The sequence below is a fragment of the Engraulis encrasicolus genome, unplaced genomic scaffold, assembly GCF_034702125.1.
Source record: "Engraulis encrasicolus isolate BLACKSEA-1 unplaced genomic scaffold, IST_EnEncr_1.0 scaffold_27_np1212, whole genome shotgun sequence".
Taxonomy (NCBI): Eukaryota; Metazoa; Chordata; class Actinopteri; order Clupeiformes; family Engraulidae; genus Engraulis; species Engraulis encrasicolus.
The window spans coordinates 1821282-1842716 of record NW_026945566.1 but is presented as its reverse complement, the minus strand read 5'-3'; the positions used below and the strand labels follow the sequence as shown (position 1 = coordinate 1842716).

Here is a 21435-nt window from a genome sequence, read left to right as displayed (position 1 = left end):
TTCCCCTCTAATATAGAGAGAGTGAGGCATATAGAGTAGAGTAGAGTAGAGTAGAGTAGAGTAGAGTAGAGTAGAGTAGAGTAGAGTAGAGTAGAGTAGAGTAGGGTAGAGTAGAGTAGAGTAGAGTAGGGTAGAGTAGAGTAGGGTAGAGTAGAGTAGAGTAGAGTAGAGTAGAGTAGAGTAGAGTAGAGTAGAGTAGAGTAGAGTAGAGTAGAGTACTTTTATTGATCCCGAAGGAAATTAAGGTGTCTGTCAGCTTACATAAATACACAAATCCAAACATACACAAAGAACTTATACACATAAATGCACATTACAGTAAAAGTATATCGCCACACACACTCTCTCTCTCTCTCTCTCTCTCTCTCTCTCTCTCTCTCTCTCTCTCTCTCTCTCTCTCTCACATACACACATCCTCTCTCTCTCTCACCCCCCCCAACACACACACATTGTCACATACATTGTCACACACACACACACACACACACACACACACACACACACACACACACACACACACACACACACACACACACACACACACACACACAAGGTCCTTGTACACACTAAACCCTGACTCACTTGGCCTGCCATTGTTACTCTGTGCCTAGATGTGGCAGACGTAGTGGCCAACTTGTTTTTGCACTTAAGCAGTTTGGGTCAGAGGGCCCACTGTCCCCCACCATGTGTAGGCCCAAAACCTTTGCCCCGTTTGGCATACGGCCCTCCAACAAAAACCAGCAGCCATTGTCTTAGAGAGGGACTGACATTCCTCTTGAGTGAAGGTCGTTGACCTTGCCTTTAAGAGGCCTCGTGTATCTGTATCTTGTTGGATGTGAAATAAGTTGTTGAAAGGGGCAATTAAGAAAACGATTGAAGACAGAAGAAAACAAGTTCTGCCTGGACAAGTTTCACTGGGTTTGCTCGTTTATTTTTTAAGATTAGGACATAGTTGATGGTGTTATTTTTTCAGGAAGTCAGACTGGTTGGTGGTATTGTTCCATTAGTGATTGGGGATAAGGGTTTAAGCCTGAGAATATTGTAGCATGCATGGCACATATTTGTTTTACTTGGTCTGAAAATGTGAGGCCAGGCATACTTTTGTCATGACTCACCAAGTCTATTCTGAGTGGTCGGGTTTTGCTTGGCATTATCCTCCATCTCATTTTCCGTGCTATATTTCGTATATGACTAGCCAGGCTATTCATATTTTGCTCTTGAACGGATGCATTCAATGTGTAATTCAAAAGTGGCCTCATCATCCCATGTCAGTCTGAGAACTGGTCAGACTTTTTAGAGACGTCTCGAACAAAAGGCATAGTGTCTACTGAAGCAACATTCCCTTACTGTTGTAGAGCTGATACTCCTTTAGGAGTGGGGCACATTCATATACTATATCTGAAGAGTCATGAATACCCAGTCACTTATGGAACAATATGCAAACCGCTGTCAGAAAAAGTTCATGCATCGTAAAAGAACATCTCACCGTGATATGAGAGAGAGAGAGAGAGAGAGAGAGAGAGAGAGAGAGAGAGAGAGAGAGAGAGACAGCTGTTGAGGCGTTTCATCACACTTTTGCAGTGTGAATATATCACCTACTCCTCACCCTCTCACACAGTCACCCATATTATTGCACCCTCAAACTACAGCCTGTGTGCCCCTTTGAATTGCAAAGGAACTGCACTGTGTTGAGCCCAACTGGATCTTATTTCAACAACATACGTATGTCATTATTAGCAGGGCTCTAAATTAACTTTTTTAATCACCAGAATGGGTAGTAGATGTTAAACTTACTAGCCAAACACACACTCACTGATGGGTCAAAGTGGCCAGTAAGTTGGTCTATTCCACCAGCCGAACTGAAATTTCAACAGCATTTGGCCTATTGGCATGGTGTTAATTTAGAGCCCTGATTGTTAGCATAGTTATTAAGAACATGACATAGAAGTCACTGTAGCCACTTTTTTTGTGAATCTAACTACCATTGTCATATACAGCTAGTGCTAATAACATGCTGCGCCTGTCATGTTTTTCCCCCTCCTTGTCTGTGTATATTTCAACAGTGGCCCACTTATCTAAATGTTCATCAGTATCCTCTGGTCATCCTCTTGCTCCCCACCCCACCCTATTGCCTCTGCCTTGGCCTTATCGTCTTCCCTCAGTCCTGATCCCCACCCTCTCTGTCTCAACAACATGTGTGTGGCTTACATAATCTTGGGCCACGACATGGCCAAGCTGTTGTGTTTTGGGAGAACACACAGCAGCTAGAAAATGTGCTGTCTGTCAAGTTGCCCAGGGTGTTGTTGCTCTTGGCTAATTTAGGAAGCTGATATCAAGACGCTGTTGTTTCATTGTAATGAGAGGAAATCTGGACTTAGTCATGACCTACAATGGATGTCCGTTCACGCCACACATTAGCAGAATAACTAAAGACGGTCACCCAGACCCCAAATGGTGAACAGCTGCCTCTCACTCTAGTGACACCTACCAGATCAGAGACATCAGGTGGCAAACTAAGATAGTTTTGAAATTGGCCTTGTAAAAGGGCTGTGTTACTCTTACAACAAAGAGAAAACAGTCAAGCACTACTACATCTGCAGATTAGACACTTGTCACTGGTGTTATGATTTAGACTTAACCCCTTAGCGCAGCATCTATGTTATAACCTTACTGTCACCAAAACTGTAATCTCTGTCTTAGTCTGTTACTTACGGCTCTCGGCACTGTCATAGCAATGTTGTTATGATGTAGTTGAGTATTTTCAGCAAATAGTGAATAGGCCCGCCGGTGACCCCATCTGCAGTAAGAGGCTATGTTATAATAATTAGTGTTTATCTTGTCTCTACAGGTGTGACAACCCTCGAGTTTTCAAGCTCGGCTTGATCTCTGGAATCTGGTGGACTCTGGCGTTGCTTTGTTGGATCAGCGATCGCATTTTCTGTGAAATGTGGTCGTCGGTCAACTTCCCCTACCTACACTGTGTATGGTAAGCAGGTCCTGTGCACAGTTCCAATTCAAACAAGCATTGTCATTTCTGTATATTAATGGTTTCAACTATATGAATGTTTTGATTATATGAAGACCCATAATGTTCAGTCTAGTTTGGTGTATGACTAAAAGCATCAAATTCTTTCGAAATACTCCCAATGGATTTCATTGATGTGAAATCCCAACAGTGGCACCCATTTATTTAACCTTTTCCCTTTTCTTTAGGCACATCCTCATCTGCCTGGCGTCCTACCTTGGCTGTGTGTGCTTTGCCTACTTCGATGCCATCTCAGAGGCTCCGGAGAGGGGTCCAGTCATTCTCTTCTGGCCCAGCGAGAAGTGGGCCTTCATCGGAGTCCCTTACGTGACCCTGCTTAACGCTCAGAACAAGTCTCCTATCAAGATGACTTAGTGCCCCCCGCTGTGGGCGGCAGGCTCTAAGTGCACTACCTCAACTCAACCTCAGGGAGGCGCTCAGAGCTTTATCCAGGCACACCTCTCCTCAGGGCTGGGCGACAGAGGGAGGAACAGACCTCCACAATCACTGACAAGCACAGAGATAAGGATTGGTTGGTATGAAGGGTTTTTTTTCTCATTGTTTTTGGTGATTTACAGGAACTTGTGTCAGAATGTGAAAGGTTTGCTTTTTGCAGTGAGCTGCTTCAATCTTCACGAGAAAATGAATTATCAATGCCTGATAGGTACATATTATGTTTCCAGTAACTAAAGCTTACAGTTACTTGTAGTCAGAAGGTTACACAGACCATGCTATTCCAAAGCAATACGGAATTCTGCCAATATTTCCAAATGTAAATGCCAAACATTTTGTATGATTTATGTTCTCCGTAAAATATTTTGTTTTCTGTTTACTTATGATTGTCACACCTTAAATTTTGAATATTACTATGTAGATGGACCTCTGTGTCATCAACTCACAGCGCCAAGAGTTGGGTGTAACTAACTCGTTTTATACAAAAAAGACACTTGTGACCTGCCAAAACAATTTTGTATGACATTTGATAATGGAAGTCTCCAGTCTTTTGTTTTTTTGTCGTATTTAAAAAATGATTTGAAGTTTTAAATCCATGGTATTGCACTTTGCTGTGTCAAGATAATCGGAGAACAGATGTTGTGTTACCCCTGGCACCAACATTCTTCCCCCACTCTTGATTGCATATTATCTGCTGCCATTTTATTATCATAGTCTGATATGACAGCACTGTAGTCAATCATATTGTGTTAGCTATTCAAATGAAGTCTGTTGTTTAAAAGGGTTGAAGATATACAGCACATTAACAATGCACAAATAATGTTTCATAGATCGAGATGAGGACATATTTACATGATGGATAGAGCTGCTGTCTTTTAATGTAAATGTACAATATATTCTTATATATTCTTGTTTAATATTTAGAAGTAGTATGCATAGACAGGGTGTCACTGTATTTGTTTATGTGGAAAAATACTCTCATATATTTTTCTAATTTTAGGCTCTGTTTGAGTGAATTTAAAATGTGTAGATTAGCAGGGTAGACAACTCAGATCTTTGGAATATCACCTTACAGTATAATGTGAGTCCGTTCATGCTACCTTTATCCATATCAGCCTTTCCCTTCGCTCATGCGCATGACTCCTTAGACGCAGATACATGTTTCTGGGACGCCATCTGCTGGCTCTGTGTCTATCAGCATGCGAAGGTCCAATCTAGGACTCCTACAACCAGAACTACACTGCATTTTAAAAAAAAATCTCTCAAGTGTTGTTATTAGCAGTATCGTTGTGATATGCCGGATATTTGTTTTATATTTAGGCAACGGCAGTGTCACTTCATGGTGCATTTCACATTATATGCCTGTGCTAATGGATGTAAGGTGTAACACTTAAATGTTGATCAAAGGAAGCCAAATTGCTCAACCCTTTGACAAGCTATTTCTGTTGTGTGTCTTGTGCCAAAGACAATGGATAGGCTAAAAGTTGTCCAACGCCTGCAAAAATCATCAAAAAGTGCCGCATAGACTGTGTGTGTTTCACACGGGAAGCGAACCACAGAGAATATTTCTGCACATTTTTTGTCTGGATTGTTAAGGGAAAATTGTCAAATTATTTACGTAGCCTAAAAGTGTTTGATGTGCATCATCTCAACCTCTACAAAACATGAAATAAATAGGCTACATTATGTTGTGGTGCTGCCTTATTTAACTTATTTATTGAGGCCATGGCCTATACATGTTTAAGATTATGGGAAAGTCAGCTCAGTACTACAACAATTTCAAATGCATGAAAATATGTTTGGCAATATATTTCCAGCACATTGGATATTAAAAGTGAACTTAACAAAGCATGTGTCCCTTACTTTCATTCATTGTAAAAACTTTAATTAATTTAAATGTGTTTAAAGAAAAGTTAACTGCCCTATACGTAGGCCTATAGCCTATGTCTGTAAACAAATCTATCACAGTTCAATTCAAGAAAACTTTTGCCTGGCATCAATTTCCAACACTGGGGTCAAGGAGAGCTGGTCCTCCACGATTGTTGATATTCCTACCCGGCTCTTCTTTGCATTGGCAATCCTCCACAATTTTAATGTCTTTAGTAACTTCTGTGCTGTCTTCGCACTGCAATCGGACCTCCTTCAGGATCAGCTCAGCTGGTGAACACAACAGGCAGGCAGAATCATCAGCCAGCAACGTGTCGCACTTCCCAAAGCAAACATTGTTTTTCAGTAGCTGGGGTTCACAGCCATCATGGACAACCTTCTGCAAATGAAACGTATCAAGTTTGTTAGTAGAGTCCTATAAATGCAATCGATCTACATCGTTCAATATGAGGTTAGCCTAATGGCATGGCAAAGACTGCGTACCTGTGAGAAAGGAATTGCCCGACATTTCAGCGCATGGACTTCGTTGTTCTGTATTGGCAGGATAGACTGAAATCGTGATCGCCTTCTGAAAAGGAAGTGGTTCCAGAAGCCTTTCGCATTCCTGTGATTTTGAGTGCTTGTTGGTGCTGCGTCTGAGGCAGGCAGGCCTAATCCTGTGCGCAAAAATGGGTTGTCCGATGTTCGGACTGCAGTTTCACTGAAGGAGTCTTCAATGCTTCTTCCCAAATCAGTTTCCTGTTCACGAGATTGTTCATGGTTCATGGAGTAACATAAAAATCCTCTCATCTCCGTCAACATAAGCCATGTAAGAATTGTCTGGCTCAGGACTACCACTTGCATTGTTGATGTCGGACCAGTGGAAATGTAGCCTACAGTCCGTTTAGGGCAGGGGAAGAAAGTTTGTTCTCATTTAGCAGCTGATTCTAGCCTTTTTGTTCGTTTAAATGAGTGTGACGTGATATTTTCCCACCTCTGTCAAGCGCCAGTGTTCACACTTCTTTTTTTCAAAGGTGATGGTGTGTAAAATGCGAGCGTACAGGAACAGTTCACTATCAGTAGGCTTAGTTAGCACTCAGCTTTATACCATCTGGTCCAATATATCAATATCAGGTCAAATTCAATAGGCCTAATTTAACTCCAAGTTGAGGAAATGAACATTAGGCTATTTAAATGGTGGAATGTTCCTTTCCTTTGAGGCAGTTTTGTTTCTTACTTTGAATGTACCAAATTCGCTATAGCCTATTTTAAATACCATTTTGTAGGCTATTGTTCAATGTTTTCAGAAATCTAACAAGTCAAGTCAAGTAGGTTTTATTGTCAATTTCTTTACATGCACTGGTCATACAAAGAATTTGAAATTACATTTCTTGCTTTCCCATACAGACATAGACTAATCTAGGTAAGGACATAGACAGTATAGGCATAGACAGTACTTATACATGGACTTAAGACAGTATGGACATAGACAGTGCTCATACAGACATTTAAAGTGCAAGACTGGACAACAGAAGACTTGTAGAGGACATAGGTACATTAAGAGAACGTTCAGTTACCCCCCCCCCTCTCTCTCTCTCTCTGCGCGTGCGTACGTGCGTGACAGACAGACAATAAATTGGACTTGAAGGTGCCAGTGTGGAAGTGTGCTTAATTGTGGTGAGCATGGCAACATCCCCATGCACTATTTCCTATAGGCATTGCCCTCAATTTACTTAGGCTACTCAGAATATCAGAATTTGGGGAGCTGTACATTCAGAATTCATCCTCATCCTTTGGCAAGCAAAGCTGGTCTCTGCAATATTCTTGGCTTCCGCTATCAGTTCCAACGTTTCTCGGAGAGAACTTCCCCAGTAGCAAACTGAAGGCTGTCTTAGGACGTTTTGAGTATGACAGCTCGTGTTTGCACATTATGCGTCTTTTCTGAAAGGGCTGAGCCTTCCCATGATTAATTCCGTAATGCCATCTTCTAACATAATAATTATTACTGTGAAATACAATTTATGGAGATCTACACAACGAAATGGCTGGATGATGAATTTAGCACAATGAACTCGTTCAACGTGGTCATCAGTCTGCTCCTCTCAGTCTACTGATTACTGTTCTTTAATATTAAAGTAGGGCGTCCGACAGTATCAAATGTGCATAAAGCTGGTATAATCAGTTTGAATTAATAGAAATTGCCTGAGGAATCTAGCTGGAGCTCATGCCACCTGTCTGGAATAATTAGATCAAAAGGTCTCGTGGTGTACAGTCCATGTAATTATTGACTTTATTGTGGTAATATTGCGAGCAGTGCCCCTTGCCTACACTTATGAATATGTAATTATTTATCGGCCTTTTTGCATGGTTTGATTAATCGTTTGCCTCAGCGGGTGCACGTCTGTAGCAATTGTCAGACTGGGCGAAGGTCTTGGACACAGTGGTAAACGTTTGTGCATTCTCTTCCTGCGCTCGTGTGCCTTCTCTTTCTCCGCTGAGTCAGCAGGTGTTCATATTGTGAAAGACGGTGGGGTGGTGATAGTCTGGACCTTTCTTACAGCCACGCTCCTTACGTAATTAAGTAAGTGAAATGAAACTGTGGTCCACGTTGAAGACGTTACAACTGTATTCACATCCACAACACATTATGCGGGCATTATTTCCTCACTTTAGGATCTGGTGAACGCATTTGGAGCGCACCGGGTATTGTCCTTTCCGATTACATTTGCACAACTGTCCTATTGACTATGCATGCAATAATGCCACCTTACATCTGGTGCGTTATCGGGGAATAAAGAAAAAAATATTTCTTTGAGCTAACACCCCTTTTGCCATAAACAACAAATGTGGGGAAAACATCTTTATTCTTTGGTTGTCAACTGTCTCTCCGGCTGATAGACGAGTAAGGCCCTGGTCTAGTGAAGAACACCACAGGAGCGGTGCATTGAGCGAGTGAGCACCGGCCTATTCCTTGCGCAGCGCGCCCTCTGGCCGCTGTAATTGAATTCCGGGTACTGATTGGATTATCCGTACTGCAGCCTTCTGCTGTGGTGGATGTATGGCCGCCTTCCCTCGACTCCAGACTATTTAACCTCGGGGACCAGGAATCAGTCATCGTGAATGCAAGGAATATATTTTACCCATCAAGTGTCAGGGATATTGAGCCTACTAAATAGGCCTATCTATATATTTTATTTTTTTATTTTATTATTATTATTATTATTATTAGTTTTATCATCCTAAGTCTCTCTCTCTCTCTCTCTCTCACACACACACACACACACACACACACACACACACACACGCACGCACACACACACACACACTGTGCAGTGTCTTCCTTTCCATCCTCAGTAATTGTGATATTGTATTTGTTGTTATACTACAGTGTGTGGGCTACGGACAGTGGACAGGTCCTTTGTTTTGGCTAGGTATGGATATGTCATAAACATAGTAGGGTGCAAAACACAACATAATATTCTTGCATGTACATAAAAATGAAAGGTGCCAACATCAAGAAGCTACATGCATTCTGAACAAACCTAGCACACGGTTATCATGTAGCCTATAACTTAAAATGCCATTATAGTAAAATAAACAGGCATTTGAAACCAGCCGTGGCTAACCACTGTCACTATCCCCGCGGTGTAGTCGGTGCAACACTCAGGGCTGAAATGGCAAAATGGTCACTAAACGTCCTGAGTCTTTGCTTATTGAATTTAGCCTCCTTCCTCGGCAGTCAGGAGGCATGGCTGCTGCTGTGCCACCTGCTCCTCCTCACTCGTGGCTCTTCGCATCATCAATCTCCCAGTGACACCAGCCGGGGCCTGGAAGCTCTCCGACTGTGTTTACCGTGGAGGGGGGAGCTGGGGGTCAGAGCCAAGGCTGCGTGGTCTGGCGGGGAGTGGAGCGGTCCCGGGGTGCACGCACAAGTCTGACTGGTGGTGGGCAGAGGGAGTAGGATCCCGGGGGTTAAAATGTGGAGTGGAATAAATAGCACAGATGCAGTGGGACAACTCAAGTCAAGTCAAGTCAAGTCAAGTAGGTTTTATTGTCAATTTCTTTACATGCACTGGTCATACAAAGAATTTGAAATTACATTTCTTGCTTTCCCATACAGACATATACTAATCTAGGTAAGGACATAGACAGTATAGACATAGACAGTACTTATACATGGACTTAAGACAGTATGGACATAGACAGTGCTCATACAGACATTTAAAGTGCAAGACTGGACAACAGAAGACTTGTAGAGGACATACATTAAGAGGTATTTGTTGTGCTTTTGTGCTTTTCCTAAAAAAAAGTCCTTTATAGCGTTCTGACATGGTAATAGTAGCATTTTGAAGAAAAAATAAATATTAAAAAGGTCTGTCAAGTACACCAGCAGCAGTGTGTGTGTGTGTGTGTGTGTGTGTGTGTGTGTGTGTGTGTGTGTGTGTGTGTGTGTGTGTGTGTGTGTGTGTCCATGCACACTATCAGCCAGCCAGCCAGCCATGTAACCGATAACCTGGAAGCATGCAACCTGATCATAACAGTATAGTCTCTCTCTCTCTCTCTCTCTCTCTCTCTCTCTCTCTCTCTCTCTCTCTCTCTCTCGCTCTCTCTCTCTCACTCTCTCTCTCTATCTCTCTCTCTTTCATGCCTCATGCACACTAGCAGACAGACAGAATAATCATCATCATCATCATCATCAACTATGAGAGTGAGGCATACGGAGAGAGAATGAGGGGGGAACGCAGAGGAAGGAGAAGGGGAGTAGTGCACAGGCACAGCGGCAACTGAAAAAGCTATAAGTGCAACCACTATACTGCAAGATGGCACACATTTTGTTTCCACTTAATACATTCTCAGATCCTTCCCCACCAACCTCCACCCTTTCACCCCCTTTTCCCAGCCTGCATTTGCTTCCTCTTTACATCAGCCTTAACTCAATTAGTGTTGAGCTGATGGCTGGCACTCCTCTGTGTGGAACACTAATGACCAGAGGCAGAGAGAGAGAGAGAGAGAGAGAGAGAGAGAGAGAGAGAGAGAGAGAGAGAGAGAGAGAGAGAGAGAGAGAGAGAGAGAGAGATGGACAAAGTGAAGGGGGGCTGAGAGGAGAGAGGAGAAAGAAAATAGGAGAGGGTTGTCTCTGGAGGCTATGACAGGACCAGGTGCTCCCATCTGCAAATCAAGTTATCTGGTGAAATGCCACATTCAATTGTGCAGAATTAATGCAAGAGTTTTGCAGTGTCTGCCTGGGGTCTTACGACAAAGGTCAGCAAAACCATCCAGTGACATCTACCCAGTCCTCTCATGTGACAACCCTGTGTGATGAAAAAGGAAAATGTAACCTGTATTTTGGCAAGCCCCAGAAAACAATTGTGGGAAAAGTATAGAAATAATAATGATGTCCTTTACAAATACAAACTGTGTTCTCATTGCTCCTTTTTCTTAAATAAAGGTGATCTGTATTTGGCTATTTCAGCCTGTTAGTGCTTGGCAAAGAATCAGATTAAAAGACAGAAACAGTTTTTCATTTTTTTTCACCTCCTCCTCCTGCATGCATCGTTATGTTTTTGTTCATTGTTGCTCTTTTTCTCCTTTTTCTGACCATCATTGTGTCCCCATGATCAACATTCATTTATTAATTGTTATAGTTTTTAATAATGAATTATTTTACATTCCCTATGATAACAGATTTGTATAATAGGCTATTCCTACCAATGCTTTAATAATAAGAAAGGATATTTACATAAGCAGGTGTCGCCTTGGCTTCCTTGTAGGACAATAGTTAGTAGCCTATTTGTTGTTCGTAATGCAATGCGTGCCGAGGCCTGAAGTTTATGATCGATGTCACTTCTCATTTATGACTGCCTTTGAACGTCTCGACATGACGCACTTGACGCACAATGGCACGTGGTGATTAACATCGGGGTCCACTCGATCATATTTATGACTGATAGGTTACTAAACTCATAGAGTCTTCTTCTCTATGCCTATATATAAAAATGCCAGCAGGACGAAACACACACTTCCGTCAACATGGGGTTGCCTTCGACCTTTCTGACGGCGTCGGGACACGTGCCAGCAGGACATGTCCACGAATCGTGTCCTGGGGCTCATCCGGTGCAGGTTGAAATAACATGAATGGGTCCATGGCAAAATAACTGTGACCCTGGATTTACCACCAGCAAGTTCTTATTGGCTAATAGAGCAAATTCATTTTCAAACATTGAAATTGAGGGAATTTGACTAATAACCACCATTGTAGTCAGGCACTAAATTATATTTTTTCACCACCAGACAAAACGGGTAGACTTTAATCTCACTGGCCAAACGCACACTCACTCACCAATGGGTTAAAGTGGATGTTAAATTGTCTTTTCTACCAGCCAAACTGACGTTTCACCAGCATTTGGCTTTAGAGCCGTGCTAGTCCAAGGCCACGCAAAACTAGAACACATGCATGCGCAAATATGTAGAATAGAATGGGGCCTACTGAAATAAACGAAATAGAATGGTCAAAGACATCTGACTTTACTTGTAGCCTACCCCTTCATCCAGCCTAATGGGGAATTAGCCTGCCATGGGGTTTGACTAAAACGAAAGGCGTCCAAAAGAGTGGGTCAAAAGTGGATGAACAGCAGGTGCCTCTTCATTGCGTCATATCCCCCATGCCCTCCCTGAAACGTAACGTTTGATGGTTTTTGTTGGATTGTTTTTTTTCTTTCTATATTAGGTTCTTATTGTTCACGTCAAACGTACAGAGCGAGCAGCACTTGAACCTATGCCAACGCTGAAAGATTTGTAAGAGTATGCAAATATGTAAATTGCTTATAGGCTAACGACAAAGGACTATCTAATCTAATTTTCGTTTAGTGTCTTCGAGGGCCGTATGTCGTTTGACATTGACACCGGTTTTTCTATGTTCGCTCTACTGTGGAATGCAATCCTATCTAAAAGATAGGCCTACACCAAGCTGATTTGAAGACAACTTGATGATAGGCAACTGAACTGCGCTTTTAATAAAACCAGTAGCGTGCCGTGAGCCAAAATTTCAGTCGGGCGATGGGCTACTTCCTTATGACCACACCCACATTTGTTTATGTTTTTAAGTATTTTTAGATACATTGAAACATGTTAACTAAACTAATTATGAATACGAATAAAGAGGCTATCCAAAGTTACTGTGCGCGCTTCGAAAGGGTCAGCAGCACGTCATATGTCGGGTTAAGCAGCCTATGTGCGCACAATGGAACAAACAAATGCGTCGCAAATAGGCTAAATGAATGAACAGTAGAAATAAAAAGTAGGCCTATACAGAACGAAAGCCAAACAGAAAACCGGCAAATTTTTTTTTTTTTTTTTTTTTTTTAAACATTTTTAACATATCACGGCAACATTAAACAAACATTGCTTGTTAGAAGATGTCGTCAGCCTAATAGGCTACCTAAAGCAATCAGATAGGCCTAGGCTATTCATTTATACAGGAACTTGGCCCGACGGTCTTTCATGTGCGCAAATTTCTCAATAACAACTCTGTTGAAATCAGGTATGTCTCGTGTCAGTCGCTTTTCGATGGATAGCATTGCTAATGCGTTCAGTCTGTCCTGGGACATAGTATTTCTGAGGAATGTCTTAATTCGTTTAAGCGTTGAAAAGCATCGTTCAGACTCAGCTGTAGTCATGGGCGTAGTGATTAGAATGCGAAGCAACTTCAAAGTTTCAGAAAACACATCCGCCAAGTTGTTATTTATAAAAAGCTGAAACAATGCCATTGCGCTGTTGGACGCTCTAAAGTCAGGGTTCTCATAAATGAGAGAAAGCTCTGTTTTCAGAAGTGTTTTGCTCAACATTGGATAAGCATCAACTGCCTTTCCGAGGGCGACTGTGGGGAAATCATCTGCGTATTCAGGGAAACGCTCACTGTCGAACAGTACAGCCGCAGCCAAGTGCCCAGTAAATGTGAACCTATCCTTTGCATTGGCAATCACCGTGTCACACACTTCATATCCAATTCTCGTAAAGTCCCGAGCGCCACCACGTTGCGCCGTGTCAGCAATGTAATTGGCACAAATAGAAGGCACTGAATCACGCACTTTTGAAATTGAACAGACAAAGTTTTCAATGATTCTTTGAGTATGCACCACATCAATGTTTCTCCTCTGAAGCTGTGCAAAGAGTACATCTACACGGGACAGTATGGCATGGAATAGCTCAAGGAAAAAAAGGAATTCCTTGTCACCCAGCATTCGACAGTAGCCCTTTGCCTCTCTGATTGAGATTGAATCGAATTCTGGAGATTGTTGAATAGTATTGAAGCATTCCAGCAAGAGATCCTTATTCTCATACACTGTACTAACCACGCGACTGTGGAAGTTCCAACGCGTCTGAGACGCGCGTGGCAACCTCTTTGCTACAACACTGTCCAAAGTGGCAGTTTCTCTTTGGGGAACGTGAGAAAAAGGCAGAAAAGCCACCTATGTCCGAGAAGAAGACACGCACAGGGGTGATTTGAGGAAACGGCCTGTTGCATAACCAAATTCAATTGGTGTGCGTAACAGTGGATGAAGTGGGCATTGGGATATGCGTCCTGGACCATCCTCCTCACTCCACCTTTCGCCCCTCGCATCACACTCGCTCCATCAAATGTTTGTGCTATCAGCCTGTCTCTGTCTACCTCATTCTCCGCTGAACACACCACACCCAACTGTTGCAGAAGAACTTTAGAGATTGCCTCTGCGGTCGTGCCTCCATCAATTTGTTTGAAACAAAAAAACCTCTCCTGCAATGTGTTGGCTACGTCTATGTAACGGAACACAACAACGAATTGGCAATGAGTTGAAACATCAGTCGTTTCATCGGCCTGCACTGCCAGGAATTCAGTTTTTTTCAGGTCCTGTATAATGTGCCCCTGCATGACATCAAGCATACAATCGAGAAGCTCATTCTGGATGCGGTTAGACGTACCTTTAAACACCGTTGCCTTATCCAGATGCTCTCTCATGGCGGTGTCCAATGATGCAACGAAGTCCACTAAGCCCAGGAAGACACCAGGGTTATCTGAAGTGTCCGACTCATCATGCCCTCTGAGAGCCAGTTCGAAAGCTCCACAAAATTTGATGCAGTCAATGAGCTTTGACAGAATTTGTCGGTTGTTGTCGACCTCCCTGTTGTGATTCCGCACACTGACATGATAGCCCTCGTCCAGCTGCGTAGCAATGTTCACTTGACCTAGCATGGCTAGCTTCATTGCACAATGTAAATGTGCTTTACTTGCCTCATGTCTCTTAACACTTTCTGAGAAGTGTTTCATATCACTCACACCCGTGGTGGTCCATACATCCCCTTGTCCTGTGCACACACTTGCTCGAAAAAGTAGACATGGGAAACAAAAAGACAGTGTTTCTCTTAGAGCAACCACATAGCCATTTCTTCCTGTCGTAACCACGCTCGGGAGAAAGTTCTGGTGTACGTTTTCCCCTTATCCTTCGTTTGTTGGGCAATTTTAATGTCCGGTCTTTCAGGTCCAATTTTTATATTATGGCTAGCTTTTCCTCCAGTTTTTTAATCTCTCAAATGGGTTTGTAATAAGCATCTCGACACTGTTCATTGCAGGTTCAACGTCACTCGCCATTTTCGCTTCTGATCTCAGCAACAGCAGTTGACTACTTGAAGCGAGAGCTACTGGCTGAATGATTCGAGTTCAACGCAGACTCAGTAGAACTATGACCGATTGGGCGGACAACCTAGCGCCCAAATGTGCTCTTATGAGCGCTGCTTGTAATTCCGAATGAGGCCTGCAGGGTTATGCAGAAAACATACGGAGGAATGCGGCATTGCCCGACATATTATATTAAATTCAATTTGAATCGCATTCGCTACCATCATCCGAAATGTGATGTCAACAGACCGAAAATAGTGGGAAAGCCTACATAAACTATAGATAGTGAATGTGACGATCATATTATTAAAAATAGACTTAGAACAATGATTTATTGAGGAACTATTTTTTGGGGCGCATGCTTTTGCAAGCTGGGCTCTGCCCGACCTGCCCATATGGACCGCACGCCACTGGATAAAACCCAATTAGAGCCCAAGAATATTACTCTGATTAAATAAATTGTGTTGTACGATGAAGATTGCACTGTGGGGTAGCAGTGGGCAAATTTGATGACAAACTTTTACAGGGTGAGAGTGGGTTTTGGTATGGTCGACTTGGTTGCGCATAGCTGTATCCTTCTGAGGCACTTTCTTTGTTACCAATTTCTATAAATGAGCCCAAGAAAAGCATTAGACCTACGAGACCAATCTGACGAAATACCACACACCCTTCTGGTTATTATACAGTTGCCATGCGTTATAGCGCATTGTGGCCAAATGGATACTGCAGCCATGGAACAGCACCTCGCGTCCCATGCGTAACCCTGCAAACGGGTGAAGAGGATGGAGGAGGAAGGCCCAGGTAAATGCACCGTGGCTGAATGATGAGTTAAAAGGCTTAAAAGCTCGGGCGAAATTTGATCAGGGAGAATCGTCACCCAACTCTCATTATTTATAAGTGCTTTGATTGAATTAGGGGGCGCTGAGATGGAGGAGAGAGGGAAACGACCGCACGCGAGAAGCGAGGTGGGTAGAAGAGGAGTGGAAGGAGAGACGCAGACTTCTTCGGTAATGGAGGTCAGGTATTAAAGTCTAATTACAGATGCGCACGGGGATCGATGATGGAGGAGGCTGGGCATGCGACGCGGGTCCCTCTCACAACTGCACGGGCCCCAGCGCCCTGATGAGTTATTGTCATGTAAAAATCTCGAACGGTGAGACCATTACCCCCCGTCCTCTGCGCGTTCACTGTTGTGCTCTGGAGACTGCATGGCAAGGTGTTGCGCACAAGGGGCCTTTGATAAAACTGGATTCAACTATCGTACTTCAGCACAGTTAAGGAGAGACGGCACATTTACCACATCATCCGTTGACTTTCGGTTGTTACGTTATTACACAACAGAGGTTGTTTAAAAACAACTTTGTTACCGGGTAATTCATTTCATCCAGTTTTGAAACGTAGCGTTGCCGCCTCACCGCCTGACTTCCAATGTATAAAATGGAATATTCTTACTTGAACTCTGCTTACGAACCCTGTATGCCTGGAATGGACACTTCCAGTTTAGCATCAGCGTATGCCGACTTCAGCTCCTGCAGCCAAACCGGTGGATTTCAATACAACCCAATACGGACTACTTTCGGGGCAACAACCGGCTGTCCCCCACTGGCACCCGGCACCTGCAGCTTGGGCCCTCTACGAGACCACCAGAGCAGCGCATACTCTGCAGGTATGGAACTCTGTTGAAAAGTCTTATTGGCTACTGTACTGCGGGAGCTTTATTGTATTTGAAAACAGGGATGTGTTTAGTGTTTACCGAAAACAAATTTGCTTACATAAATGCAAGTTATCGCGTTAGAAGCGATTGCAGGCGATCTGTAATTGTGTTATGTGGTTACACTATCCCTGTCACACCCTCAACACCCAACAAAATTACCCAAACTGCCAAAATGATTGGCATAATTTATTTACTTCGGGCTCGGGAAATAACTTAATAAACGAGGTCTAAAGCTGATTACGGAACTGTAGGCTACTAAAGTCGCAGTGACCTGCTTTTCTGGCAGACAACTTTAAGACAGGGAGATACTTTTCTACCCTCCAACGGAGCACTGCTGGCTTGCCATTTCGGATAAGGAACTTACAACAACTGACTTTATAGCCTCACAAACCATAGGCTATTCAGGATATTTTTTTTGCTTTTTAAAAAAGTATTTTACTGCTTGCTGTAGGGCCCTTTTAAAACTGTGGTTATGTAGACCAATGTAGTCTATTGCTTTAAGAATGAATGTCAGACTTTCTTTGTCTTTGCAACTCACTTCTTTAATCTAGCCTACTTAACTTTGTCTGTTTTCTTTCCAGTCCCATACAAATTGTTCACGGACCACGGTGGACTGAATGAGAGGAGGAAACAGAGGCGCATAAGAACAACGTTTACCAGCGCGCAATTGAAGGAGTTAGATAGAGTCTTCGCGGAGACCCACTACCCAGACATTTATACACGCGAGGAGCTTGCTCTCAAAATTGACCTGACTGAAGCTCGAGTTCAGGTAGGCCTACACCATCATTAGTAATTTGCCATTTGCCTATTAATTTTTCATTCATCATTATGGCCATTATTATTATTTTTATTATTATTATTATTACTATTATTGTTGCTGTTATAATTATTAGGCCTATTTCTGTTGTCGGTGGTGGTGATGATGATGATGATTATGTTTTTTTTATAACACTTCATGCTTTAGGTGTGGTTCCAAAATAGGCGTGCAAAATTTCGTAAGCAAGAACGCGCTGCCGCTGGGTCGGCCAATGGATCCCCGGGGAAGAAGGCAGATTCACGGGAGGAAGACAAGGAACCTAAAGTTGCCGACCCAGATAGTACGGGAGGGCCAGGACCAAATTCGAACCCCACCTCTTCCTGCGATGGACTCAGCCCTGCCTCTGGAATAACGGGGAACGGGCACTCAATTGAGTCTATCAAGACTTCACCAGTTGGGACTATTGGACCCGCGACGTCAAGTCCTGGGTGGACTTCGCCTACAAGCGCCATTACAAACTTGCCCGATTCTCTGGGAGGACCATTCGCCAACGTCCTGTCTTCCATACAAAGACAAAACGCTAATAAAGCAGGACTCATAAAAACAAGCATGTTTTAATGTAAAAAAGAAATGGATATCACATTTGGAAAAACATCGACACCCGTGGTTAATTTATTGCGCAGGGAAAGGAACTTATGAACATGGTGGATAAACATTTAGGTTGCTTTTGAATGTAGCCTACCCATTCGGCTATACAATAGCTGTCCATGTATGCGCTGAGGATGGACGTACCAATACTTTTCTTGGGAGGGACACGGTATTCTCCATGTGACATTGCGCATGATCCCGTCTCTCTTGCGCTTCGTGCGCAATTGTGTTTTTAAGTTGGTGAACTTGAATTGTATCCATGTTTACGCAAAGGGCCGAAATAAGTCCTACACATGTAGTTAATTTAATCGGAAAGTTGGCACTCAGTTATATTTTAGTGATAATGGAGGGGGAGTTACTGATTGTCTTGCCACTACCTATTTTGAAGAAAAAAATATTTATTTGTGAGTTTAATTTATGCATTATTTATATGGTGGTGTAGCGTATGAATTTGTGTTAAAATCCAATGTGTAATCAGTTGTAGGTTGTTTTAGATTATGTTTTAGATATAGGCTAAGGCAGAAAAGTGTGCATATCAAATCAGAATTAGGCTGTTAATACATGTATTTTTAGTGCCCTTACCTCATAATCAAATATAGTATGATATAGATGATGGGCCACAATTCCAGTGAGGTTATACTTTGTGACATTTCGCAGTCTATCAAAGCCGAGAACCGTTGGTTTCCTTTCGAATTGTAAACAACGGTTCAGTACCATGGACAGATCACACACACGTCACGCAAACATCAAAGCCACACAATTGGGAAAACGGTTAATTTACAGCGTTTTATTGTACAAACATTCACTTGCTATAAAAGCCATTGCATAGCAGCTCCTTTCCTCTACGTAGCTTCAGTTTTTATTTTATTTTAATTGAATACAATAAATACAGAGCTTAAAACATGTTACTGGATTTTGCACTCCACGTCCATTTTATTGCCTTATCTAAACGCATATTAAAGCAAAACAGAAACAGTAATTCATATCAAGGGGGAAAGTAATGGTAGCAACGCTATTCAACTATGACAAAGCTTTGCAGGGGTGCAACGGAGGGTTTTCATTGCTTTGAGGATGACAAGTAAGTCGAGTATCATCTGAAAACTTAACTAGAAACAAAGTAAATATAATTGAAAAGAAAAAAATCTCTGTGTGTGGAGACACTTTAATAAGGATGTGCTTCAAGTTTCACAAAAATATTCACAGAGCACGCAGGAGAATGTAGACATGGGATTCTGTCAGTGAATGTCCTCAAATAGGCTAACATTTTCAGAAAAGACATGAATCTGCAGAATTTTATTGTGCTATGCATATGTCATTCTAGAAAACCACTTAACAGACAAAATCAGGTAAAAGAGAAGAAGGGTTTATCTCCAAGGGCTTGCTTGGTTTGGTTTGGAATATTCCCCTAATAGGCGATAGTTGACATTCAGATTTCAATTAGGCATCCATACCATCCCGTTGTACTATAGTAATATTACTGAGATTATCTTTGGGCTTTTCAGTTATATCTATGGAATCAAACATCTCCTATACTGTGCAACCACCTGCGTTCATAAGGCACGTATTTTGATGTAAAATCACCTGGCAAGAGTGAAGGAAGGGAACATAAGTTACACAGGGAGCCAATAGAACGAAACAGTATTCCTAAACTCAAATAAGGATAGGCCTACATGGTTCACAATAGTTCTGTTTTTGTATTAAGTTAAATAGGTTACATTATTTCAACGACTAATACTTCATAACCGTTTAATTAATAAAAAATATAATAATAATACAATGGAGTGGGAAAGTCTGCGTGCACATTCTGTTCAACCAACTATGGCGCAAAATAATGGATACATAGCGTTACATGCTTTTTGCCGGATAAACTCTTTTTGGAACGCCTTAAAGACTTTGTTGGTCAAATATGCTCCATTTTCTATAGGTGAAACGGAAGAAATAACATTACATTAACAAAAGTAAAACAACAAATTTTACACAATATCTAAATAAAACCACGCCAGTCCAGGAAGTTTGACTGTGCTCAAACCATGTTAGATCATGCAAGACAGCTCTTTGCAGCCACCGACCTCAGAAGCTCGGCAACGTTGTGAATGATTAAGGCATTATACATGTTAAACTGCACAGACCGGAAATTTTCTTCTTTAAAAAGCATAGAAATACTACAGAAGTCCCGACAAGATTCGTTATACAGACAGAAAGTTTCTAAAAACTGCAAGGTGTGCTTCAGACAGACTGGTTTGCCCCCATGCTTTAGATAAAACATTGCTCCAGAAATATTCATATTAAAGGTGCAAAATATCTATCTGATCATAGGCCATTTCAGTACACAGGGAAATTGTAGTGGGATACTACAGTACCTTCGTGCAGAGCAATTATATACCTCCTTTTTATGAATATAATGTACCGTGGAAGGTACAATGTTCTGTGGGGTACAATATGTACACGTCACGTCCAGGTGCAAAACCTTTTCTTCAGATATTTGTACCTTAAAGGGTGCCAGAAAGATCCTCCAGGACACCCAGCTGTAGATTAGAAGGTACATATGTTCTGCAAATAGGTACTGCCAGTGCGACAACTTCAGACACATAGCAGGACTCCCATTTCTCTGTGTCTGAACTACAACTGTTGGGAATGTAGCTTTCATATCAAAGAATCCCATATCCTTTTAAAAAAACTATTTTCCACATCCAGAGTATTGAGAGCTAAATGACTGGTTACCTTTCTGACCTAATTCAATGCACAGATTATTGCGTTATGAGGGTTGAGCACAACAAATAATAGGAGGGAAAGATATTTTTTTTTACAAGTATAAAAATAAAGAGATGTTATCCAGTTTTTGAAAAATGAGTGCAGGTGATGTAAAGAAGCATCACTTTGACAGTGAGGTGTAGTATATGGGCAGCTTCCAACCCTCGACAGTTTGTTAATCTGAGATATCGTGTTAAAATTTTTCCACTCCATGACAGGTCGCCTCTGTGGAGATTGTCAGGGTGTCTGGTTGTTGGTATTCTTCTACGTTTCATAAAGATTCACTGCTGCTCACAGCATGGTTGGCTGACCGGCAGCTGAGGAAGTCAAAATGAACACTTTTTGTTAGAATTTACAAAAAATTGGCGATTGAAAAAGCACACATCTCATTAACCCATGGTGTCCTGGAGCGACATATATGCTGCATTAAGGTTCTTGAGATTCGAGCTGTTTTATTGAAAATGTGGGTATGTATGTTAGAGCTGCATAAACACATTCCAGTGCAAAATGCAGGTTCTAGCTTTTAAATCCAACGTATTTCACGTTTTTATGTGCTTCAGACACTAGCT

At 42.1% G+C, this 21435-nt stretch overlaps 3 protein-coding genes across 10 annotated transcripts in view; 2 read left to right on the top strand and 1 right to left on the bottom strand.

The window, feature by feature from the left end:
- LOC134443051 (alkaline ceramidase 2-like) overlaps positions 1–5327 on the top strand; it is a 14886-nt gene extending 9559 nt beyond the window's left edge. Inside the window, exons 5-6 of the mRNA XM_063192998.1 lie at positions 2849–2986; positions 3214–5327. Of these exons, the coding sequence (XP_063049068.1) occupies positions 2849–2986; positions 3214–3400 (325 nt within the window). The 3' untranslated portion in view covers positions 3401–5327. The remainder of the gene's footprint in view (positions 1–2848; positions 2987–3213) is intronic.
- Positions 5328–16424: 11097 nt separating this feature from the next.
- LOC134443026 (paired mesoderm homeobox protein 2B-like) lies at positions 16425–18085 on the top strand. The gene is made up of 3 exons (XM_063192972.1): positions 16425–16662; positions 17292–17479; positions 17675–18085. The coding sequence occupies exons 1-3, from the start codon at positions 16425–16427 to the stop codon at positions 18083–18085; spliced, it is 837 nt and encodes a 278-aa protein (XP_063049042.1).
- Positions 18086–18513: 428 nt separating this feature from the next.
- The window catches only part of limch1a (LIM and calponin homology domains 1a), an 86987-nt gene continuing 84065 nt past the window's right edge, over positions 18514–21435 (bottom strand). For 6 of the 8 annotated variants that reach the window (XM_063192964.1, XM_063192966.1, XM_063192967.1 and 3 more), the window contains one exon: positions 18514–21183. In XM_063192964.1, coding sequence (XP_063049034.1) covers positions 21158–21183 — 26 coding nt within the window. In that variant the 3' untranslated portion in view covers positions 18514–21157. The remainder of the gene's footprint in view (positions 21184–21435) is intronic. The other 2 variants (XM_063192971.1, XM_063192970.1) reach the window with 1 other exon arrangement.